This window comes from Microtus pennsylvanicus, chromosome 10 (genome assembly GCF_037038515.1).
Source record: "Microtus pennsylvanicus isolate mMicPen1 chromosome 10, mMicPen1.hap1, whole genome shotgun sequence".
Lineage (NCBI taxonomy): Eukaryota > Metazoa > Chordata > Mammalia > Rodentia > Cricetidae > Microtus > Microtus pennsylvanicus.
In genome coordinates this window covers 103,168,043-103,190,154 of record NC_134588.1, presented here as the reverse complement: position 1 = coordinate 103,190,154, position 22,112 = coordinate 103,168,043, and the positions used below count along the sequence as shown (strand labels likewise).

The 22,112-nt window shown below is 49.1% G+C and overlaps 1 protein-coding gene across 1 annotated transcript; it reads left to right on the top strand.

Annotated features, from left to right (window-relative positions):
• Positions 1-10,696: 10,696 nt before the first annotated feature.
• C10H1orf115 (chromosome 10 C1orf115 homolog) lies at positions 10,697-21,667 on the top strand. Its single transcript, XM_075989393.1, has 2 exons — positions 10,697-11,053; positions 19,228-21,667. The coding sequence occupies exons 1-2, from the start codon at positions 10,748-10,750 to the stop codon at positions 19,345-19,347; spliced, it is 426 nt and encodes a 141-aa protein (XP_075845508.1). The 5' UTR covers positions 10,697-10,747; the 3' UTR covers positions 19,348-21,667.
• The last annotated feature ends 445 nt before the right edge of the window (positions 21,668-22,112 follow it).

The window sequence follows — 22,112 nt, the reverse complement described above, 5'->3', positions numbered from 1 at the left end:
CCCCTTAGTGCGTGGGCAAGGCAGTAGAGAAAGGGTTCTTGCTTCCTGTTAGTGTGGTCTGTAAAGTAGGGAAGCTATTGCGGGAAATTGTGACTGGCCTTTAGACATTAAAAGAACTGCCACGATCCAATGATGCCGCTACTCGGTGTGTGTCCAAGTGACAGGAAATCAGTATGTTGAAATGATACCTGCATTCTGCATCCATGTTAGTATTATTCAGGATAGCCAATCAACCTAGCGTCCCTCGGCGTAAGGAGATGCAGAAAAGGCAGCGTGCATACAGAATGGAGTACAGTTCTACCCTGCAGAATGAAGGAAGGCCTGTCCCTGTCGAATGAGGTGTGCCAAATGAGAAAATAAAACCGAGGCACCTCAGGGCTGGTGAGAGGGCTCGGTGAGTAAGGCCACTTGCTGCCAAACCCGTTGGCTTGAGTCCCCCTCCAGACCCTACGTGGTAGGAGAGAACTGACCCCTCCTCTGGCCACCACATGCATGGTGTGGCTCATACAGACTCACACAGACAAATGGATATGTAAATAAACTGTGCTATAAATATCAAAGGCGGGGGGGGGGGTCTCACCACCCAGAAACCACTGCTTTGACATTTTCTATGGAAGGCTGTGTGTGTTCCTATTGAGTCTGAAGGCTGGGGACTGCTCAGAGTAAAAGCATGGCCGTGAGCTGGCGGTAGATCAGCATGCAGAGGGATTCAGATGCAGTTTGGCCGGCTGCCATAGAGAAGCCTCCCAGAGGAAGGCCTTCCAGAAAGTGCCAGGACCTCCAGCCAGAAGAGAATGGGAGAAGAGGCTTCCGTGGAGAGACTGGATCAGCGCTCCAAAGGGCAGCATCCCTGTGGGGTCTCTTCAGAGCCCCAGGCTTTGTCTTACCTATGGTTAGAAGAAGTTGCGTAGTTTTACAAATTATACAAAGCAACCAGACTCTAAAATATGAAATATGTACCTAGAGATGTGTTTGTCTGGACGATACTGAAAGTAGTCGGGGGCAGGAGGATGCTGAGTCCGCCTGCAGCAACCCTAAACTAAGCCCCAGACTGTGCCACTACAGTAAACAACCTACGGCAACCTTTAACCCAGAAACAGTCCTTTATAACATGAAACCGGGCTCAGTGGAGAAAAGCCTGGTGGTTTGAGTTCAATGCCAGGGAACCACGTGGTAGGAGAAGCAACCCCCACAAGTTGTCCTGTGACCCGCACCTGCGCTTCTGTGTAACTAACCTTACGGTTTCCTGTCCTGCCTTTCGATTCTGCTGTTTGGGGAGAAGTGCCAACACACTCAGAAAGACACCGCCTGAGACTCTTGGGTGGCACTTGGTGTGGCCTGTGTCGATCTAGTGTCTGTTCTATCTAAAGAGGCCACCACCTTTCTCCACTTTTTCTGCACAATCTTGCAGTCCTTCTCTCTATTAAATGATCGTCTTTCACTAAATGAAAATACGTGCAGGATGTTATGATACACAGCCTTAACCGGAGCACTCAGGAGGCAGAGACGGGGATCGCTGTGAGTTTGAGGCCAGCTAGGGCAGCATAATGAGACCCTGCCACCAACAGAGAGAGAGAGAGAGAGAGAGAGAGAGAGAGAGAGAGAGAGAGAGAGAGAGAGAGAGAGAGAGAGAAGTTGGGGCTGGAGAGATGAGAGATGGCTCTGGCTCAGTGGTTAACAGCACTGGCTGCTCTTGTAGGGGACCTAGGTTCCCTTCCCAGCACCCATGTGGCAACTCACAACCACCTGCAATTCCAGTTCTAGGGTGTCTGATAGCCTCCTCTCCCTTCCAAGAGCACCAGGTACATATGCAGTACATGTACATACATACATACATGAAGTGGGAGTGTCATATATCAATCTGTTGATTTCATTGGTTAAGTAATAAAGAAACTGCTACGCCCATTTGATAGGCCCACCCTTAGGTGGGTGGAGTAAACAGAACAGAATGCTGGGAGGAAGAGGAAGTGAGCTCAGAGACTCAACAGCTCTCCTCTGGGGGGGGGGGGGCAGACACCTCAGAGAGACACCATGCTCCCGGCTCCTGGGCAGACACATGCGATGAAGCTCAGACCCAGGATGGATGTAAGCTAGAATCTTCCTGGTAAGCGCACCTAGCTGTGCTACATAGAATATTAGAAATGGGCTAGTCCAGGTGCGAGAGTTAGCCTAGAAGAGGCTAGATAGAAATGGGCCAAGCAGTGTTTAAATGAATACAGTTTGTGTGTTGTTATTTCGGCCATAAGCTAGCAGGCGGCTGGGGTGTTGGGGACGCAGCCCCGCCGCCGCTCCTATTACTACACATACAGACAGACAGACAGACCAAGCGATCATACACATAAGTCCTAAAAATTTAACTTGACGTTTTTAATCATAAAATGCACTTTTTTTTCCTCGCCCACCTCAGCTCTTTCCACTGTCATTGTGGCAACCATACTATGTAAAAACAGGAAGAGAGCCCTGCTTTCCAGGAGTGGCACAGGCCAACGGCAAGCAGTGCCTTGAAAATGACTATCCCAGCCAAAGCAGTCCTGGGCTGTCAGCCTCCTGGGGTGGGGTAAAAGCAAGACCATGGGTGGGAGACCGAACTGGCCCAGGTGGCCACAAACACAGCCCAGACCTGGACCCCTTCTGTCCTAGCCTCTCCCGTGTTCTCCCACTCAATCAATTTCTCAGACACGTGAGTGCTTTATCTGAGCCGTGCTGTTTACAAGGGATCAATCGATCGCTTCTCTTTGCACGAAACTCAGAGAATGTGCACAGATTTATTGATAACTGGCAGGCGTCTCCACCTGGAGAAAACTGGCGGCTTGGCACATCTCCCTCTAGTGCAGCCATTCCTGCCCACCTGCTAGCTGTGCCATTTTGTGGGACTCACCCGGTACCCCCAGGTCACAGTGCACATTGCGCAGAACACATAGTCCTCCCAGCTCTTCCAGAAGTGGGATCCAGAGTCAGTAGATCAGAAATTCAGAAGCAGAGCCCCCCTTCCTCTAACTCTGTGGTGCACTGCTGAGAAGCACTGTCCTCTCAGGCCCTCTGGGGATACACCAGGAGCATCCAGAGCACTTTAGCGGGGTGAACCACAGATCTATCCTTCCTCAGGGAAGACCAACCATTCTTTCACTCCAGACCAGACAGAATAAACAGGATATTAAGGATTGCTAGAAAACACTGTGTGTGGTGGTAAAGGCCTATAAAACCGGCTGTTCTAGAGACTGAGGCAGGAGAATTATGAAGTTCAAGACCAGTCTGGGCTACACCGTAAGTCACTGTCTCAAGAAGAGGAGGAGGAGGGAAGTGAAGGTGGGTGAGCAGTCCAGTGGTGGCGTGTGAGATAGCAGGTGTTTCCCCAGTGTCAAAGAAAAAGACCGTCACTGGGGACAGGGACTGTCCTCTGACTGTCCAAGCAGCTCTGCTATCTCTTGACCCTGTCAATGCTGTTATTTGAAAATTGAATGGCCTCAAGACAAGAACAGAACAGACATTTCTTAAAAGACTGTGCTTTTGCTTTATATATGTGAGTGTTTTGCCTGTATGTGTGTCTGTGTATCCTGTGTGTGCCTGGTGTCAGAAGAGGGCGTCAGATCCCCTGGAACTGAAGCTGCATGTGGTTGTGAGCTACCTACCATGCAGGTGTTAGGCATTGAATCCGGGTCCCCTGCAAGAGCAGCCAGTGCCCTTGGCTGCTGAGCCCTCTCTGGCCCCATTTTTCTCTGCTCATCTGTTTGCGGAGTTTAGGGCTAATCTGTGTACTTTTTCTTCAGCTGTTAAGAACAAATTGGATCTAAAACTTGAGCTGTGTCTCTTTAGTCGCTTGTTTTAAAAGAGTAATTCTGCTTGTCAAAGGATTACACTGTGGGGAATAAACGCATTTAGAGCGAGGATAGATTTTCTGTTCTCGGAGTGTTTGGACAGAGGCCTAAGACACTGTTTCATTCCAAACCTCTCTTCTTCAGAGAGAGTGGATTCAAAGATAATGTGATCAGATAGGGCCAAAGTCTTGGTCAACAAGGTCTTAACCCTGGTTCTGGAACCTCAATTTCCTCTGCTGCTGCTTTTTTTTGGTGTCTTCGACCACCACCCAACAGACTCCTTGGGACCCCTGTTTCAGAAAGATTTGCTTCATCAAACCACGTGCAAGTAATAACTCATGTGTCAATCAGAGTCTGGTCTGTGTGAAGAGCCTGCTGGGCCAATGAGTGGGGACAGTCCCAGTCTGAGGGGGAAAGACAAGGACTATTGTAGAATCAGGAGATGGGAAAGGAGTCAGTCACCACAGAGAAGCACAATTAACAACTGTTTCAGACCCCTTCTCCTTCCCAGCCGTCAACCTATTTCTCTAGGAACCTTACCAGAAATCCCACTTGCCAGGAAGACATGCCCTCATCCTCTTGAGCAACTCAGCTATCCCTGCATTCACATTATCTTTCGTTTTCACCCATGGCTTCACTGAAGTCACCTTGTAATCTCATTTATCAGAGGACACAAAAGGAGAGAGACGTCCTTAGCAATCTTTTAAAATGCAATTTGAGAGCCACCAAAATGGCACATATGGCTAGAGCCAGGACAAGCTCAGCTCTCCGCTGAGGAGCAGATACCCACACCTTGGTATGTCTTCCTCCTGAGCGCCTCTCTTTCTCCTAACCCTCAAGCTTAAAGTCTAGATTAAAATGTCTTTAACTAGTTCCCAACTCTGCTTCAGGCCACTTTTGAAATCCGTGTCTGCATCCAAGCCATGAATCCCAGTTTGGCTTGAGTGAAGGACCTTAAAATGTTAAGAGAACGCCTCAGGCTACTGAGGGTGACAGGGTGGGGCCGTGGCTCTACCCCACAGGGCTGGCAAGCTCACAGCACAGAAGGGCGCACCCCTTCTTGTAATAGTTATTCTCACTGGTGTGTGTGATGTGCGCACAGATGCCACGGCAGGTACGTGAAGGTCAGAGCCGAGTCTCCACAGCCATTCCGTACGTTCTGAGGGTTGGACTCAGGTCATGGGGCTTTCTCACCGCCATTGCTGGTGGAGCCATCTCTCCAGCCCTCACTTCTGACAGTCTGTGAACGCAACTGACATCATCACTTCCTGCTATTATTGGGAGGTCCAAGAAGGCCCTGTTTGCAGCCTGAATCCTGTCACAGCAACTGGAACCCTGTGGCTCGGTCTTCTTGACAAACACTGCAAGTCCTCACAAAACCAGTAGGTCTTGGAGCTCACACTTCCCCCAAATAGTGTATTTCTCCTTGTTGTCTTAAAACTGGCTGAAGTCTATCCTGTCTTTGTGTGGATTCTTTGCTTTCTAAATTCTCTTTTGTGATATAAGTGTCTTTCCATTGGGTACCATGGCACTTTAAATCATTCCATGGATCTCTTAAATTTAAATGTAGTGTTTTCATAAATTCTTTCAATCTTGGAATTCTACTTTTTTTTGTACTGTATCAGGAGGGCAGAAAAAGTTTGGGTATTTTTAAAAGACATCCAAAAATATGTCTTTTATGCATATAGTCTCCTTTTATTGTGTGTGTGATCACATGCGGGTGGGTGCACATGTGTGCAGGTGTGTGTGAACATATGCATATGGAGGTCAGAGGTCAACTGTGAGTGTCATTCCTCCACAATCTTCTATATTATTCTTTTGTCTTCTGGCCTCCAAACATACACTGTGGCATGCATCAAACATATGCCTATTTATTATTATTATCAGATTAAAAAGTAAGGAAGTTATTTTTTAATTACCTAAGAGACAAGCCTCAGGGAACATCTTGGAGGGAGTTTCTAGATTTGGTTAGTTAAGACAGGAAGACTCACCCACCAAAAACATGGGCAGCACCATTCCATGGTCTGGGAGCCAGACGGAATGAGAAGGGGAAGTGAGCTGCCACCAGCATTCATCTCTCCCTGTTTCCTGACAGCAGATGCAAGGTGACCAGCTGCCTCACACACCTGCCTCCTTGCCTTGCTTGCCATGATGCGTGTCTGTCTGCCGATGAACTGCCAAAGTAAAACCTATCTCCTTTGCTTCTATGTATATGAGTGTTTTGCCTGCATGTATGTGTGCGCACTGCATTCATATCTGGTCCCTCAGAGGCCAGAAGAGGGAGCTGGATCCCCTGGAAGTGGAGTTGCACACATATGGAAGCTGCCATGTGAGTCTGGACAAGCAGTCAGTGCCTTTAACACAGAAAGCAATCAGGCATCCACAAGTCAAGGGCAACAGGCTTGAGGAGAGCCCGAATCTGCTGACTCTGATAGAGACTGTTGAGGACTCTGAAAGCAGTGGTTCCGGGAATGTCTGTAATTTTCTGGCCAGGAAAGGCAGAAGGGAGCTCTGGCTTTTCATCTCCTAAACATAAGCCCTGCCTGAAAGCTGGAGGGAGGGCAGGATGGAGCTTCTTCTGGTAAACAGCTTTGGAAATGGGTTCTCTTTTTCTCTCTTTCTTTTTTAGATTTATTTATTTATTATGTATACAGTGTCCTGTCTGTGTGCTTGCTGGCCAGAAGAGGGCACCAGATCTCATTACAGATGGCTGTCAGCCACATGTGGTTGCTGGGAATTGAACTCAGGACCTCTGGAAGAGCAGTCAGTGCTCTTAACCTCTGAGCCATCTCTCTAGCCCAGAAATGGGTTTTCATGGTGAGCATGAGTTGAGACCTATTTCTCAATTTCAGCCCATCTCCTACATGATGCTAGTGTTAACTCTTGAGTGGGGAATGCTGCGGTATTCTTGACTGAGGCTCTCTGAGCCACATGAAGAGAAAGCTATTTCCTCCTGATCAGAAGAAAGGAACTTAACTCTGGCCTTGGGAGGAGATCTCACATTCCAAGCTACCCAAAACGTAGGAGCTAATCCTGCACTTGTCCTTCATCTGGCCAGGGATAACCCCTCATGATGACCACCTTACTAAAGAACTGGGTGGAATAATATTATCCCTTAATCAGATAATGGATTCTCTTCCCCAGAAGCCTCCACTGTAGTCTCTGTGACCGCCACAGAGCCAGTATCTGATGCAAAACACACTGGGGTTTATTGATTACAAGTTAGCTAACTTTCACTGCACAATCCAACACCCCACCACAGCTGGTGTGGGGGGGAAACGGCCCAGAGCTCTCGGGGTAATGGGTTTTTAAAGGGGAAAACAGTAAGCAGGGTGGCGCGTGCCTTGGTGTTTCGGGGTTGGGTAGAAGTATACAACTTTTGAATTTGTTGTTGGGGTATAGGGAATTTCAAAACAGCATTAATCAGGTATCTACAAAGACGACCGAAGCAAGCAGATGTGAACAGATGTTGTTTGGACACCCTGGTGGGGTCACTTTGACCAGGACTGGCACAGTGTCTTGGGAATGAATGTTTATGACTTTGCTGGGCTGCATGGACCTCCTTAGTTAGGTCCTGTCTGAAATGGAGTTCTAACTCGAAATGGAGTTTGTTCTGCTCCTTTAGTCACCTTTCTGGTTGTTGAGACGAATCATCTGATGGAGACAACTCAGAGGAGGAATCGGTTTTGTTTATGGTGTCCGAGGACCTGGCCTGTGTCCACGTGAGCAGAACACTGTGACAGCGGCAGGCAGAGGCTGGTCTTCAAGTCAGAGAAAAGAATACAGACCATGGGGCTATACAGCTGTGAGCAAGGTGAGTGCTGGTTACACAGCCTGAGTCCTCTGCAAGAACCCCAAATGTTCTTAGCACTGAGCCACATCTCCAGCCATTTTACCTTTATCTTGAAGTGCTTCTTCTAGCAGTATCAGAGTTCCAAGACTTGCGTTCCATTATTTACACAGAGCTGATAACTATACAAGGTGACAGATAGGGATCTAGTTCCTGTCTTTTTGTTTGCTTGGGGTTTCTCTGTGTATCTCTGAATGTCGTGGAACTCACTCTGTAGACCAGGCTGGCCTCGAACTCACAGAGATCCACCTGCCTCTGTCTACCTGAGTGCTGGGATTAAAGGTGTGTACCACTACCACCCGGCTTAATTTCAGTCTTTATAAGTTCATGTCCAGAGTTTTCCAAAGGACCGTTCTGGGTCTTGTAAACATGGGAGCATATCACTTGTGAGTAGTAACAATTGACTGGTTTTTTTTTCTCTTTGCACCCTTTTTTTGCTTTCTCTTGCATTATTGTGTTATATTTTATTCTGTGTTCCCCAGAACACAGAGATAAACACACATTAAAAAAAAAGGCAAACTGCGCGGTGGTGGTGCATTCCTTTAATCCCAGCACTGGGGAGGCAGAGGCAGGTGGATCTCTGTAAGTTCGAGGCCAGCCTTGTCTATAAAGCGAGTTCCAGAACTGCAGGACTGTTACACAGAGAAACCCTGTCTCAGAAAAAAAGAAAAGAAAGAAGAGAAGAGAAGAGAAGAGAAGAGGAGAGGAGAGAAGAGAAGAGAAGAGAAGAGAAGAGAAGAGAAGAGAAGAGAAGGAAGAGCAAACAAGCAGCGCTCAAGAGGCAGAGGCAGGGAAATCTCTCTATGAGCTGGAGGCAGGGAAATCCTGATCTCCTCAGTGAGTTGCAATGCAAGTAAGTCAGGACTACAGAGTAAAACCCTGTGTCAAAATCCACCACCAACGAAAACCAAAAACAAACAAAAGACAAAACCCAACCAAAAGCAAACAAGGCATTCCACGCAGGTTGAGAGCCACAGCTCTGGCGATGCTAGTGCACAAATCCTGGCTTTTAGGATTGCTTGTGCTCCTGATGTCATATTGCGCTCCTGATGATATCATATGTGCGCTCCAGAAATCAGCTCCCCTGTTTCCATGAGGCTGCTTCCCTTTCTCAGTGTGTCACTGTGATAGCTCCGTGGACACATGGCCTTGTGTTTTTAGAAACCTCCTAGAAAAATATGGATGAGATTTCTAGTTCTCTCTCTCTCTCTCTCTCTCTCTCTCTCTCTCTATATATATATATATATATATATATATATATATATATATATATATATATAATGACATTTCACTATAGCAGCCCTAACTTTCCAGGCAAAGCTTTCCCTGTGGAGATCCATCTGCCTCTGCCTCCCCAGTGCTGGGATTAAAGGCTTGTGCCTCCACACCTGGGATACATATTTTTTTTCTTCTTCCCCAAAAAACTTGCCCGGGGCAGTTATGGTGGCCTGTGCCTTTAATCCCAGCTTTCAGAAGGCAGAGACAGATGAACAGACCTCTGAATTCTAGACCAGCTTGATCTTCAAGCAAGTTCCAGGGCAGCCAGGGCTCTGCTACACAGAGAAAACTGTCTCAAAAACAAAACAAAACACTATCATGTCCCTAAAATGTTAAGGAGGCAATTTAATGTGAGAAGGTTTGAATTGAAAACAACAAGAGTCTTACTTGATTCCTGTAACCGTTTATAGCTAGCTCTCCTTCCTATAGTGCAAAATGAGAGCTGCCTTGCTGTGTTTGGTAGATGTTGTCCACATTCCATCGTCAAGAATGTGGTGTCTAAATGCCTGTTCAGTTTTCAGCGGTGGAACTCCACCCTTTACTTCGCCGTAAGTATGTGTGGAATGTTTCCATAGGACCTAGTAATACTGGTGGTCAGATGTGAAAACGGTGGGGAGACAAAAATACACATGTGAAATGAACTCAAGATTTTAATTTTTTAAAAAAACCCTGCATTTTTTTGTTTGTTTTTCGAGACAGGGTTTCTTTGTGGCTTTGGAGCCTGTCCTGGAACTAGCTCTGTAGACCAGGCTGGTCTCGAACTCACAGAGATCCGCCTGCCTCTGCCTCCCGAGTGCTGGGATTAAAGGCGTGCGCCACCATCGCCCGGCCTACATTTCTTATATGTGTTGGAAACACGGCGTCATGTAGCCCTCGCTGAGCCTAAACTTATATGTGTTGGAAACACGGCATCATGTAGCCCTCGCTGACCCTAAACTTACCATGTAACCAAGGATAAATTTGAATCCCTGATCCTCCTGCCTCACTATGGAATTCTGTGATACAAGAGTGTGCTAACGTGCTGGGGTTCATGAGGCGCTGGGGATGGGATCCAGGACTTCGTGCATGCTAAGCAAGCATTATCCCAACTGAACTACACCCCCAGCTTTAAATATCATATTTTCATGACCATTTCAGCACATTCTCAACAGTACTCAATAATTTTCTTTTTCTTTTTTCTTTTTTTGGTTTTTCGAGACAGGGTTTCTCTGTAGCTTTTGGTTCCTGTCCTGGAGCTAACTCTTGTAGGCCAGGCTGGCCTCGAACTCACAGAGATCCACCTGCCTCTGCCTCCCGAGTGCTTGGGATTAAAGGCGTGCGCCACCACCGCCCGGCAGTACTCAATAATTTTCATGATCAATACCATCTCTGCCAATATTTTGTTTGTTTGTTTTGTATCCCGGGCTATCCTGGAACTCACTGTGTAGATCAGGCTGGCCTTGAATTTAGAGATCCTCCTGACTCTGTCTCTGGAATTAAAGGCGTGCCCTACCACCCCGGCCAGTTTTAAATGCGGGAAACTGGAGGCCTGCAGTTTGGAGTCTGTTTCCCATACTGTCAAACTTGCCTGACCCCGAGCTCCCGTGTCTGCAACATGGTTTTCGGGCAAGCTCCAGACCCGGTCTGGCTAAGCGTTCTCTGGTCTCAGCGGCCGCAATCCCCGGCCCCACCGCGAGGCTGCGCTACGACCTCGGGTCCCCTTCGCGCACCAAGCCGGGGCGGTCCGCGGGGGCAGGAGCGGGGCGGGGCACCGAGCAAAGGTTGTCCTCAAAGCCCAGGATCTTCTCGACAGCTCCGCGGCATCATGACGGTGGGTGCCCGGCTCCGGAGCAAGGCAGCGAGCAGCTTCGCGCGCCGGGGGCCCCTGGGGCGATCTCGAGGGGCCGGGGACGAGGAGACGGATGTCATCGTGGAGCACCTAGAGGGCGAAGACGATGACCTAGCAAGCCAGGACGATACGCGCGAGGAGGGCGGGCGACGCGCGGGGACTCCAAGCGCGCGCAGAGTACACCTGGCTGCGCTGCCCGAGCGCTACGAGCCCCTCGAGGAGACCTCGCCAGACGACAAGCCCAAGAAAAGGTTTCGGCGAAAACTGAAGAAGTACGGCAAGGTAAGTCCCCAGCGTCCGGCCGCCCTGATCCAGACTGAGCCGGGAGTTGCCCTGGGTGGAGTTGTGCCCGTGTCGCTGCCAGGACAGTCACTTGGAGGGTGACGCTGAGCGCGCAGGCTTAGGCGGGCAGGACCCTGCGCTCGGTTATCGCTGGTGGAAACGGAATGTTGAAGCCGTTAAGTGACTTGGAAACCGTGTAGCTGGTGGGACGTTGCAACCCAGATGCATTGATTTCCCATCATCTCCCCGAGGCCACCCGGCCGCAGGAGAATGTTAGGTGATTCTGTCGTAGACTGCCAGGTTGTCCGCGGGGCCTGCTAACTCAGCCAGTACACACCTAGTGCCTGTGGAATCTCCCTGCCTCTAAAGCTGATCTCTGCACTTTGAACTTCAGATGTTCTGCCTGCCTTTTGCTTTGGTGGTGGGAGGAGGTGGGTGAGCGAGAGGAAGAATGGGGATGGATAGGCAAAGGAATGAGTTTCGTTTCCTGGGTAAATGGTCTGGCTCCCAGGTGCCCCGGCTTGGAAGTAGAATTACTCTCCTGGCCTGGAGGAGGCTACGGGAGGGTGTTTGTTGGGGTGCGTAGGTGGAGGAACCACAAAACTCATTGATTGTGTTCCAGTCAAAGTCCTCTGACTGACCTCCTGATTTTATGGTCCAGTCATCAGTGGTCAGTGGGTGACCTTTACCATACCTGAGGCATTCAGTTTCTTGCTGGGAATTTTAGTTTATCATTCTCCTGAATGATATGGCGTTGCCCCCTCACAAGCAGGCAATGATAAAATACTTGAAGTAAAGTGGGACTTTGGGGGTACAGAAACCATTTGAAAGTGAATTGATGACACGGGGTCCTCCTTGGAGGCTGGAATTTGGAGAGGTTTTGGGGTGACCATTCTGTGCCGGGCATTGTGCATACCCTAGAGGTGCAAAAATGAATCTTAACAGAGGCTGGAGAGAGTCCAAGGCTCACTAGGGAGATGTGGCAGAGGTCGGGCACCAGCCCCTTACTACATAGCAGAGAACTTAGTGATTACTCATCCTGGTGAGGCTAATAAAATCAGGGACGCAGCCAGGCAGTGGTGGCACACACCTTTAATCCCAGCGCTCAGGAGACAGAGGCAGGCGGATCTCTGTGAGTTCAAGGCCAGCCTGGTCTACAAGAGCTAGTTCCAGGACAGGCTCCAAAGCTACAGTGAAACCCCATCTCAGAAAAAAAAATCAGGGACTGTTTCAAATCGCCCTGAAAAGGACTCTAGGAAGAAGAAAAGATAAGGCTGCACCACAGGAAGACAAGACAAGGAAATCCACACGTGTAATCCCAGGTACTGTGAGGGAGGGACAGGATGATTAAAAGGAAAGGCCAGCCTGGGCTATCTATGTGACAAGAACCTATCAACAAAGAGCTCACCCCGGCTAACACTGAGGTACCAGATCACACTAATTAGGAAGGCTATTCTAAAAAAAGTCAAAGTCCAAACATAAAGTCATAATGTTGGTGAGCACCAAGAGACACTGAGCCTTGCACACTCGTGCTGGCGTGTGTAAGATTGGTGTACTGCTGTGGAAAGCAACTTGGGGTCACTTTTCTCAGTTGAACACAGGCCTACTCTACGATCTCAGGGTTCCACACCGAGAGCTGAAAGAATTGAAGGCTGAACTGAGGGGTGTACAGCTCAGGGGGTTGAATGCTGACTCAGCATCCACCAAGACCTGATTGGAGCCCTCGTACTGTATAAACCAGGTGTGGTGGTACACACCTATAATCCCCCACTTGGGAAGTGGAGGCCAGGAGATCAGCGCTCACGATCTGGCTGTGTAGGTACAGGTGCTCACTGCAAATGGGACAATCTGAGTTCAATCCCCAGAACCTTGGAAAACTGGCCCCCACAAGTTCTCATTGACCACAAACATACTGTAGCACACATGCACATGTGTGCATGCACACCAAACACACTAGATAAATGTAATTAATAGTTTTTGGAAAATAATTCAAAGTAACTTTTGGTTACCCTAGAGAGTTTCTGGGCTACATGGCATTCTAGCTTTAAAAAAAAAATAGAGTTAGACAGCACTCAAGCAAATATTTTTTTACTTCAGTTTTTCTTGTGTATGGGTGTTTTGCCTTCATAAATGTTTGTGAAGCAAATAATTTTACAGACATGTTCACAGAAGTCTCATTTACCAATGGACAAAAAGTGAAAAAAATCCAAATATATATGAATAGATGAACAAAATGTGGGCTAGACACATTATGTAGTATTTAATAGCCATAACGACTAATATTTGCTGCCCTGTGGCTCAACAAGATGGTACGTGGGGAAAGCCATGGTTCCCTTTCTATGGAATGTCCAGAGAGGTGAATCCAGACAGTACGATGGTGGCTTCAGGGGCCGACAGGCAGAAGGTTGCCGACGGTGTGTATGGTTTCCTTCTAGGAAGAAAATGTTTTGGAAGCAGACAGGACTGGTGGTTACACATCATAAAGGCATTTGATGCCTCTCACTTTTTCATTTGACATAATAACAGATGTAGAAAATAACAAAAACACGTATGTGTTTGGGGTTTTTTGTTTGTTTGTTTTTGCCTTCATGTATGTTTGTACCACTTGCCTCATGCCCACAGAGGCCAGAAGAGGGCATTGATTCCCCTGGAGCTGGAGTTACAGATGGTTGTGAGCCACCATGTGGGTGCTGGGAACTGAACCCAGGTCCTCTGGAAGAGCAGTCGGTGCTCTTAACTGTTGAGCCAACTCTCTCACTTTAGACTGGTTGGTTTCATGTTACATGAATTGGGGGGTGGGGGATGTAAGAGAGATTTTGACATGAAAAGGGTTTTGTGTTGGTGGCGGTGTTTGTTTGTTTTTTCTTGACCAAAACAGAGAGGGAGAGATGTGGGGAAAGCAATGGAATGTCACCCACTAACTCAGTAGTCCCAAGAAGTCCAGATGAGATCACAGCCCAAATGAGGGGTCACAAGAGCCATCCTGGCTCTGCCTTCTTAGGCCAGCTGAGAAGGTACCAGGCTCCAACAAGAAGGAAGAGGACCAAGGAGGCCCCTTTTCTGCAAAGCCAAAGAACAGTCCAGGCTCCTGCAGAAGACGGGGGTGGGATCCGTGCTCACCTCGGTTGCCAGGCGAGGCTTTCTTTTAGAAACGAATAGCTCTGATTATTGGTTATTACGGAACGTGTTTTCTTTTTGTTCCCACCGCTGTTAACTTCTCAGATCCTTCACCCAAGCCCCTTCCTGCTTCTATTTAAGGAAAGTTGTTGGCCTTTGTGCAACATGAAAGAGCAGGCTCACTCCCCCTGCTGCTCCACCCACCCCTACCAGCATGGTCCTGCCCAGGAGCCAACCTGAACACTCTGCTGGCCCAGCCTTCTGGAAGCCTTTGTGCCTGGGCCTCTTATAGAGATCAGCATTCCTAGATGATTTGAAAGAAATAATTGCATTCCTGTGGCGGACATATTACTGTTAAAATGCTATCCGCTGGGCACTGGGGAAGGAACCTGAGGCGGCGGTGTTCCGGTGTTCTGTCAGAAGGCTGGCTGTCTGCTACCTTCTTTATGTTCCATGCCTGAGTCCCCTCAGCAACCCTGGGAAGCTGGGGTTGGAGACAATGAAACTGCAGAATGAGACCGCCCTAAGAGCTGGGAGGGAGCCTTGCCCCTTCCTCTGCAGATCTGTGGGCGAGATGGATGGAACGTGCCTCTCACTTAGCTGAAAACAATAGGCCGCCCTTGCAGGCACCCCTGAGAGGCATGGAGAGAAGTGTGGTAAGGAAAAAGAATGAAGATAGCAGAGGGTTGGAGGGTAAAACAAAAAGTATGGGGTAAGGCAGGTGTGGTGTTGCAGGCCTGTAATCCCAGCACTCTGGAAACTGAGTTGGAGGATCACAGATCAGAGCCAACCTGGGCTACATAGAGAGTGGAACCCTGCCTTACATGTCAAGTCCTAGGATTGACCATACCACAAAGAGAAGGGAAAAGTAGAAGAAATGTTCTCATGTTTAAACTAGGGGTCCAGAGCCAGTCTGCCAGATGTGAGAACCTCACGGCCATCCAGTGGCTGTCTGGCTTTCTCTCACTGCCTTTTCTCTTCCTCTGTACCATCTGATAACAATGAGGGCTGGGCTGGGGGGAATGTGCATACCAGGTAAGAAGCATGAGAGCTCAGTAAAAAGCTTGGCACATACTTAAAAACCTAGTTCTGGGGAGGTGAAGACCAGTATAGACGAATCTGTGAACTTGGGTTGGGTGGAAGAGTTTGTCTCTACACAAATAACAAAGGTGGCGAGAAATTCAGGAAGACACTGAGTATCGATGTCACACACACACACCACCGGACCAACACACATACCCAATCATATCGAAAGTCAATACATTAGTCCACATGGAAGGTTCTAGATGCCAGGGCACCTGGCTGAGCTTCTAGAGCTGTATGTTGCTACCCTTTGAGGGGTGGGTTCTCTTTGTTCAGACTCTGGAGCTGATCACCCACTTCAGGTTGGCGTCAGGCCTGAGGGCAGCTCAACAGAAGTCTTGACCTTTGAGATCAGACAGCGACGTCTGTGGAGAGATGATTTCCTCTTCTAAATCACAGGGGCATGGAGCCCCAGCCCCACTGGGAGGTTGGCTGCCATCTTCTCTGCTGCTCTGGAACTCAGAAGTCCCAGGCAATCAAGCCTCCTGATCTAAAATCACCGGGGCTGCTCTTGCCTGGCTCTTTGCTGCTTCCAGGGCCATCTTCCTCCCTTTCAAACCCAGTAGTGTATTCCACCTCCGTCACTCCCTTCTCCCTCCGCTCTCCATCTTCTGCCTGACTCCCCCTGCATCCCTCTGTATTAGGATATTCACATGGGGTAGAGGCAGTCTTGACCTGGTATGCAGGAGACCCCAGGGAACCACCCTCTGGAGAAGTCTTAGCTGACTCATACTGGCAAAGTTTCTCTCGCCATTTCAGGGAATGCAGTCACGAGTTCTGAGAAGTGCGGTGTGAATCTGTGGGCTAGCCTGGCCCCCCTCCTATGCTTTCCCATCTTCAGCATCCCTAGGAGAGATTCGTTCTATCCCAAGTCCTTTCCCTTGAATGGCACCGGTGCGCTTGTCAGCTTCTTTGGTCTCTGCTTTGTGCTACCCAAAGCTGTGCTTTGACCGCGTTCCCGTTAATGCACTCTCTCAGCAGACTCTCCCCAAATGGTAAAGACAGAGTGATAAGTGGCTGTTTAAAAAGTGACCAGCTGTGGGAAAGAGAGTGTACAACTATCACTAACGTCAGGTTTCGGGTAAGCGGTTTGATTCTGGTGCCATTGGCAGGGATACATGGTATTTGTTTCAAACATGTAAAATTCTCCCAATGACTCTTTTCAACACGTTTATAGAGTCCTTTCCTCTCTCTTTCTCTCACACATGGACACACAGACACACAGACACACACACACACACACAAACATGTCTCCTTGAAAAATGGATGAGGTGGTATCTTGAGTAGACATAGATGTACCAGTTTCTCCCACAGCTTGTCATGACCTAGTAAGGGATTGAGGGAAAGACCTTGGCTTTCCCTACAGGCTGGGGGTACCTGAATGGGTACACGTTATAGTGTGGGGATTCTGGCATTCACACCACGGACAACTCAAGGCAGAACTCAAGGCAACTCCATTCGCTCTCTAGATGTGTTTCTAGCAAGGCATTGTGGGTCACAGCAACCCAGCACTGAGAGAGCTGGGACAGAGGAACAACATGAGCGGAAGGCCAGCCTGGCTTACATGGTATGATCCATGTCAGCTCAGCTCCTGAGTGAGAGCCTGTCTCTAAAAAAGAAACCTTGCTGAGAAATAAGAAATATCTCCAACTGATAAATTGCCACCACAACCCTAAGCTACTCTGTAACAGAAAAAAGTCACTGTTTCTTCTGAAAGTTGACACTGTGGTCACCAGCCCGGCTGCATGTGCTGGGCACTGTTGCCAGCGCTTCCCTTGAATAAACTCCCCCATCATCTTTACCACACAAAAAGGCCACTACATATTCCCATTATACAGACAAGGAAACTGAGGCCAAGGAATGTTGAGGAAAGGATGGGATTAGAACTCACTCCAGGCTGTGAGTACAAGGTCTCCTACAGGCTGCCTTCATTAAAGAGAGGTATAACATGGCATGAAGGCTTCTGGTTCTGCAGTGAGATTTCATCGGGGAAGATTCAGTTCTGCCCATTACTAGCTGGACAGTCTCAAAGGCGTGTTAACTTCCTGTGATTTCTTCTTTTTTTAAAATTTATTTTTATCTTATGTGCATTGGTGTTTTGTCTGCATGTATGTATGTGTGAGGATGCCAGATTCCCTGAAACTGGAGTTACAGATAGTTGTGAGCAGCCACATGGGTGCTGGGAATTGAACCTGGGTCCTCTGCAAGAGCAGCCAATGCTTTTAACCACTGAGCCATCTCTCCAGCCTCTGTGATTTCTTCTTGCTAATCCCTTAAGCGAAGGCTAACAAGGACATATCAGTCACCCAAGTTAGGCCAACTTGCTTCGTGCAACGAGAGACAATGCCATAGAGGAATTGTGAGGCACCAGGAGGTGGGCACCCCAAGCAGAGAGTTGAATGAATGAATTGGAACTGGAGTTGCCAGCATTTAAGAAACATCCAAAGTCTGAGGGGTTCTAGGCAGAGTGGAGGGGGACCTAGCAATGAGGAATGAAGACCTCAACAGTTCCAACTCCACAAGAAGACAGAACCAATGGAGAGGGTTTAGGAGGAGTGCCCTGTGGACAAGGGAGAACCAGGAAAAGATGGGTCCAGGTGATCATAGAGCTCAGGGAGGAAAAAAGACAGATGCCACCATGGACCACACAGCATGGAGGTTGTAGGCAACCTTAACCAGGAAGTCCCTGAATGGTTGTGGGCAGCAACCAGTATGAGAGGGAAGAAGTGTGGTGGGGAGTCACTGTCTGGAGGCTTTTTCACTCGAATAGCAGAGAGACTGGGCAGGAGATGGCCACAGTGATGCGTGGCATCGTCTGAGCTGGGGAACGGGCTGACAGGAAGATGAGGATACTGCTGGAGAAGAACAGTGTGGGGAAGACATGGGAAAAAGACCCAGTTCGCCATGGTTACACTGGCAGGGTGGGAGAAGCCAGGAGCCAGAGCACTGGGCTTGGGGACAATAGCAGAAGATGAACAGGTCCCCAGGGATGTGTTATTCAAGCAATGAGGACATGGACTCTACCAGTTCATAGAGATGGTTGGGGGTCGGGAGAAGAAGGAAAGGTTGGGCTGCATCTTAGAGAGGTCAACCCTTTTGGGCAGCTGGGGTAGCTTCTCCAGGCAACACTGGGTATCGCAGTGAGTCTCCTGATTGGAATCAAGGATCTTCAGTGGAACCAGGTTGTGTATTCTGTAGCCAGAAAAAAAAATCATAGGGCTGAAAGTCACGGGGTGGGAGAGAAGGTTCTGGCCAGTTACTGGATGTCAAAGTCACCAAAAACATTAAAAGAAGTTGGAGGTGGGAAGGGGGATACTGGGGACACAATGCAGTAGATGTTAGCCGTTAGTGGCCTCAAAGTTCTCATGTAATTCCACTTGAGTTCCTGGCATTTGATGTCCCCTGTCCGTCCCAGCATCCACCAAAGAAAAGAAGGAGGAGAAAGGCAGCATCCAAAAAGCATTGCCTTGTCCTTACCCTCAACAAATGTAAGACAGTTCTGGAAACACAAAAGGCTTGTGCACTTGCAGAACTCAGAGATGGTGAAAACTTCCGGGTTACAAACCCGTGGGTCGGACCAGAGTAGGCGCTAGGCGCATAGGAAGGACCAGGTAGGCTGTCTAACAAGATGCCTGAAGGAAAATTTGACCCCGCCTGTTATGGCGCTCTCATTTCCAGCTGGGGAAGTGGGGTGAGTCTCAGTTTAAAACAACAAAGGCTGGCCGCCTCCATGCTGTTTCTCAGAAGGCTTGAGAGTTATCTGGAAATATGCTGTACTTGCACACACTTGGCAAGGAGATTGCCCGTCGTGAAGCAGGTGGGGACGCAGGGCACTACGCATGTGAAGACACCGGGCCTCCATAGTTTGCCCTGGGTCCATGAGGGAGAACGATTCTCTGTGTGTGTCACAGTGACTTGTGAAAGAGTCAACAGGTTGCCTCACCTAACTTTTGCTTTTCTCTTTCTAAAAATAGAATTTCGGGAAGGCCATAAGCAAAGGATGCCGGTACATTGTCATTGGTCTGCATGGATTTGCTGCAGCCTACTCCTCCCCGTTTGCAGTGGCCACCAGCGTGGTGTCCTTTGTGCGCTAACTGGAGCTACGGGGGGCAGGCATCAGCAGAATGCTTCTGCCCCAGGGAACAGTGTGAACCCACCAGCACTTCCGACTCGAACTCACAGGAACTCTGAAGATGAACTCTACTTTATGCTCCATTGTTGAACTGGTTGAGTGTCAGGCAGAAGCCATCCCCGCACATCCGCTGAGCCACTCGGTTCTCTTGGACATGGGTGGATCCGGGGATCAGATCTGCGGAGAGTTAGGCCAAGATCAAATTGGGGATAGGGTTAGTTTGCTTCCTGTACTGGCTAGAGCCTTTCTGGGGTACAGGCAAACAGACTCATGGCAGGTCTGGGGTCTGAGCCATGCGGGTCGTGGGCGAGTTGTGAGGGAAGAGGATGCAGACCTCTAATGGGATAGTTGCTAGGTTCTGGAAAGGTCGAGATGGGCACGCCTTCCTTGATCCCCTCACTGAGGGCAGTGAGGGAGCTGTTTCTGAGGCTCTCTCTTCCCCCATCACTGTCATTGCGAGTTTAATTACAGGTTTGGGAAGACAGACGGAAACTGTCTTTGAAGACCACGATCCTTTGAAACCCGAGTTCACAGCTGTGTGGGGACTGTTGAAAGTAGATCAGAGAGTGTCATCTTCATAAGGGTTTCATAACTGCACTCCTGGCAATGAGGAAGGGAGGGCAAGTTCAGAAGCTGGGAGGCTGCAACAGGTGCCTTCCGAGTCTGAACCTCGTCCAGCTATTGTGTTTGGAGCAGGCAGGACTCCTGCAGATGTGACTGTCCATGTCAGTTCAATGCTACCAGGTGCCTAGCTCCACCATTTGATTGAGAAGGGAGAGAAGGGAGAGAGAGAGAGAGAGAGAGAGAGAGAGAGAGAGAGAGAGAGAGAGAAAGAGAGAGAGAGAGAGAGAGAGAGAGAGAGAGAGAGAGAGGAGGTAAAGGGGAGAGAGAGAAGGAAAGGAGAGAGAATTTACAAGTATATTTAGAGGAGCAACGAGTAAGTGAGAGATGGGCATGAAGAAAGAAGAAGAAAAGCCAAGGACGACACTGGAGAGGCAGTGGAAGTTGTGGAGCCAAGGAGGCATGCTTGTGATGGAGATTTCCTTGGGAGGGCTGGGCTGCTTGTATGTAGGACTAGGGGAAGCTAGGGGACCAGAGGCACCATGGTGGTTAACACTTCTTAGGCCAGCATCTTACTTGGATTCAAAAGTTAATGTAGGCATGAGTCCCAGGCTTGACACCCGCCGAGGGTGGCTCCTAGACTAGCATTGGGTGATGTGAGAACGAGAGAAGAACCCCTCTAAAGGGTAGGATGTCTGAGACACTGCACTGCTGGGTCTCACAACTGTTTTTGAAGTTGTTCATAAAGGTCCCTTTCACCATGACCCTTGGGCAACCCCACAGCAGGCCAGGATTTCAACTTTGCTTCTAGAGTATTCAAAATCCAGAGCAGATCTTGGGACCTCTCTGCAGGATCAGCTTGTTAGCCTAGGAGACACGAAGAAAGCCAAGATGCTCGTCCCTCATCCACTGGGCCCAACCATCAGACACTGGTGGATGGGGAGGGTAGAAAGACAGAGGAGGAGCAGGTAGAGGAGACAGTGGCAGTTGCCCACTTAGGCTCAGCCTCCCCTCTGGAGGCTCCTGTTGAATTGCCCTGTCCCTGGAACCAGGACATAAATGGTCTTGCTTTATCCCTAGTAGTACAAGCAGGTTATGTGCAGGGTCATGTGACAGGATGATGCTTGCCTGGTAGTCCTAGGATGGAAAATAAAAAGATGAATAGGAGAAAAAGCCACTTGCAGCTGACTGGAAAGAATCAGGAATGGGAAGCTTGCAAGATGCCTCCCCTGCCACCTCCCAATAGCAGAGAGTCCCAGGGAGTCTACGACATCCTGCTAGGTAGGGAGAAGTGTGACCCAGGGATGGGATGAACAATCAAAGGTGCTTCCTTCCCCTGGGAGTCTTCCTCCCCACCTCCCAAATTGGAAAATCAGCACAGTCTGGCTCTGTGCCTCTCTAAGTCTGGCTAAGAATTAACTCAGAAACGGCCAAAGTCAAAAGTTAGTCCTGGGACTCGCCAGGCTCGACAGAAGGTGAACTTCAACTCCTGGAGCAGACTGTGTGATCTCATCCCGTGTGTGGGACTGGTGGTTCGTGTTGTAGGCCGCCCTTTGTTGTTTTCCTGTGTTTCCTTGTTTGGCAGCAGGGCCCACACCCTACTGCAACTGAATTTAAGAGCTTAGCTTTCCCATTACTGACGTCCAACATTTTTTTTCCTGTATCCCTATCTTGCCTTGTGGTGTAAATAAAAGCCCCAGATTGTCTGGTTTTCCTATGTGTCCAGGACTGTGCCTTTCCTTGCTCCCAGCAGGACCTGGGAATGTGGGACGGTGGGCGATCAACCCTGGACCCCCCCACACCCACACCTACAGTGCATTCTTTAGAATCCCACAGGACAGACTCTAGGGTGGGAAAGCCGCAGCCCTGTTTCAAATGAAAAATTTCCAGAACCTTTGACTTCAGTGTGGAGCCAGAAGGCTGCATTCTCCACAAGCAAGATGCTTCTGATCTCTGCCTGGGTTGGGAAATGCCTCAGCTAATGGGGCTCCAGGGAGGGAGACTGTGCCAGCAGAGCGGGCCCTGAGTGACAGTCCATGCTGGCATGTTGGCACACACGGCTGCTCACTGAGTCCTCACAGAAGCAACGGTAGAGGTTAAGCTAACAGGCAAGTGGACTTGTGTGGCCATCGGCTTATCTGGTGAGGCAGGTTCAAGTCCCTACCT

Coding starts and splice junctions, on each gene's coding strand:
- C10H1orf115 (XM_075989393.1), top strand. CDS start 10,748: ATGACGGTGGGTGCCCGGCTCCGGAGCAAGGCAGCGAGCAGCTTCGCG. Junction 11,054..19,227: donor AACTGAAGAAGTACGGCAAG/GTAAGTCCCCAG, acceptor TTCTAAAAATAG/AATTTCGGGAAGGCCATAAG.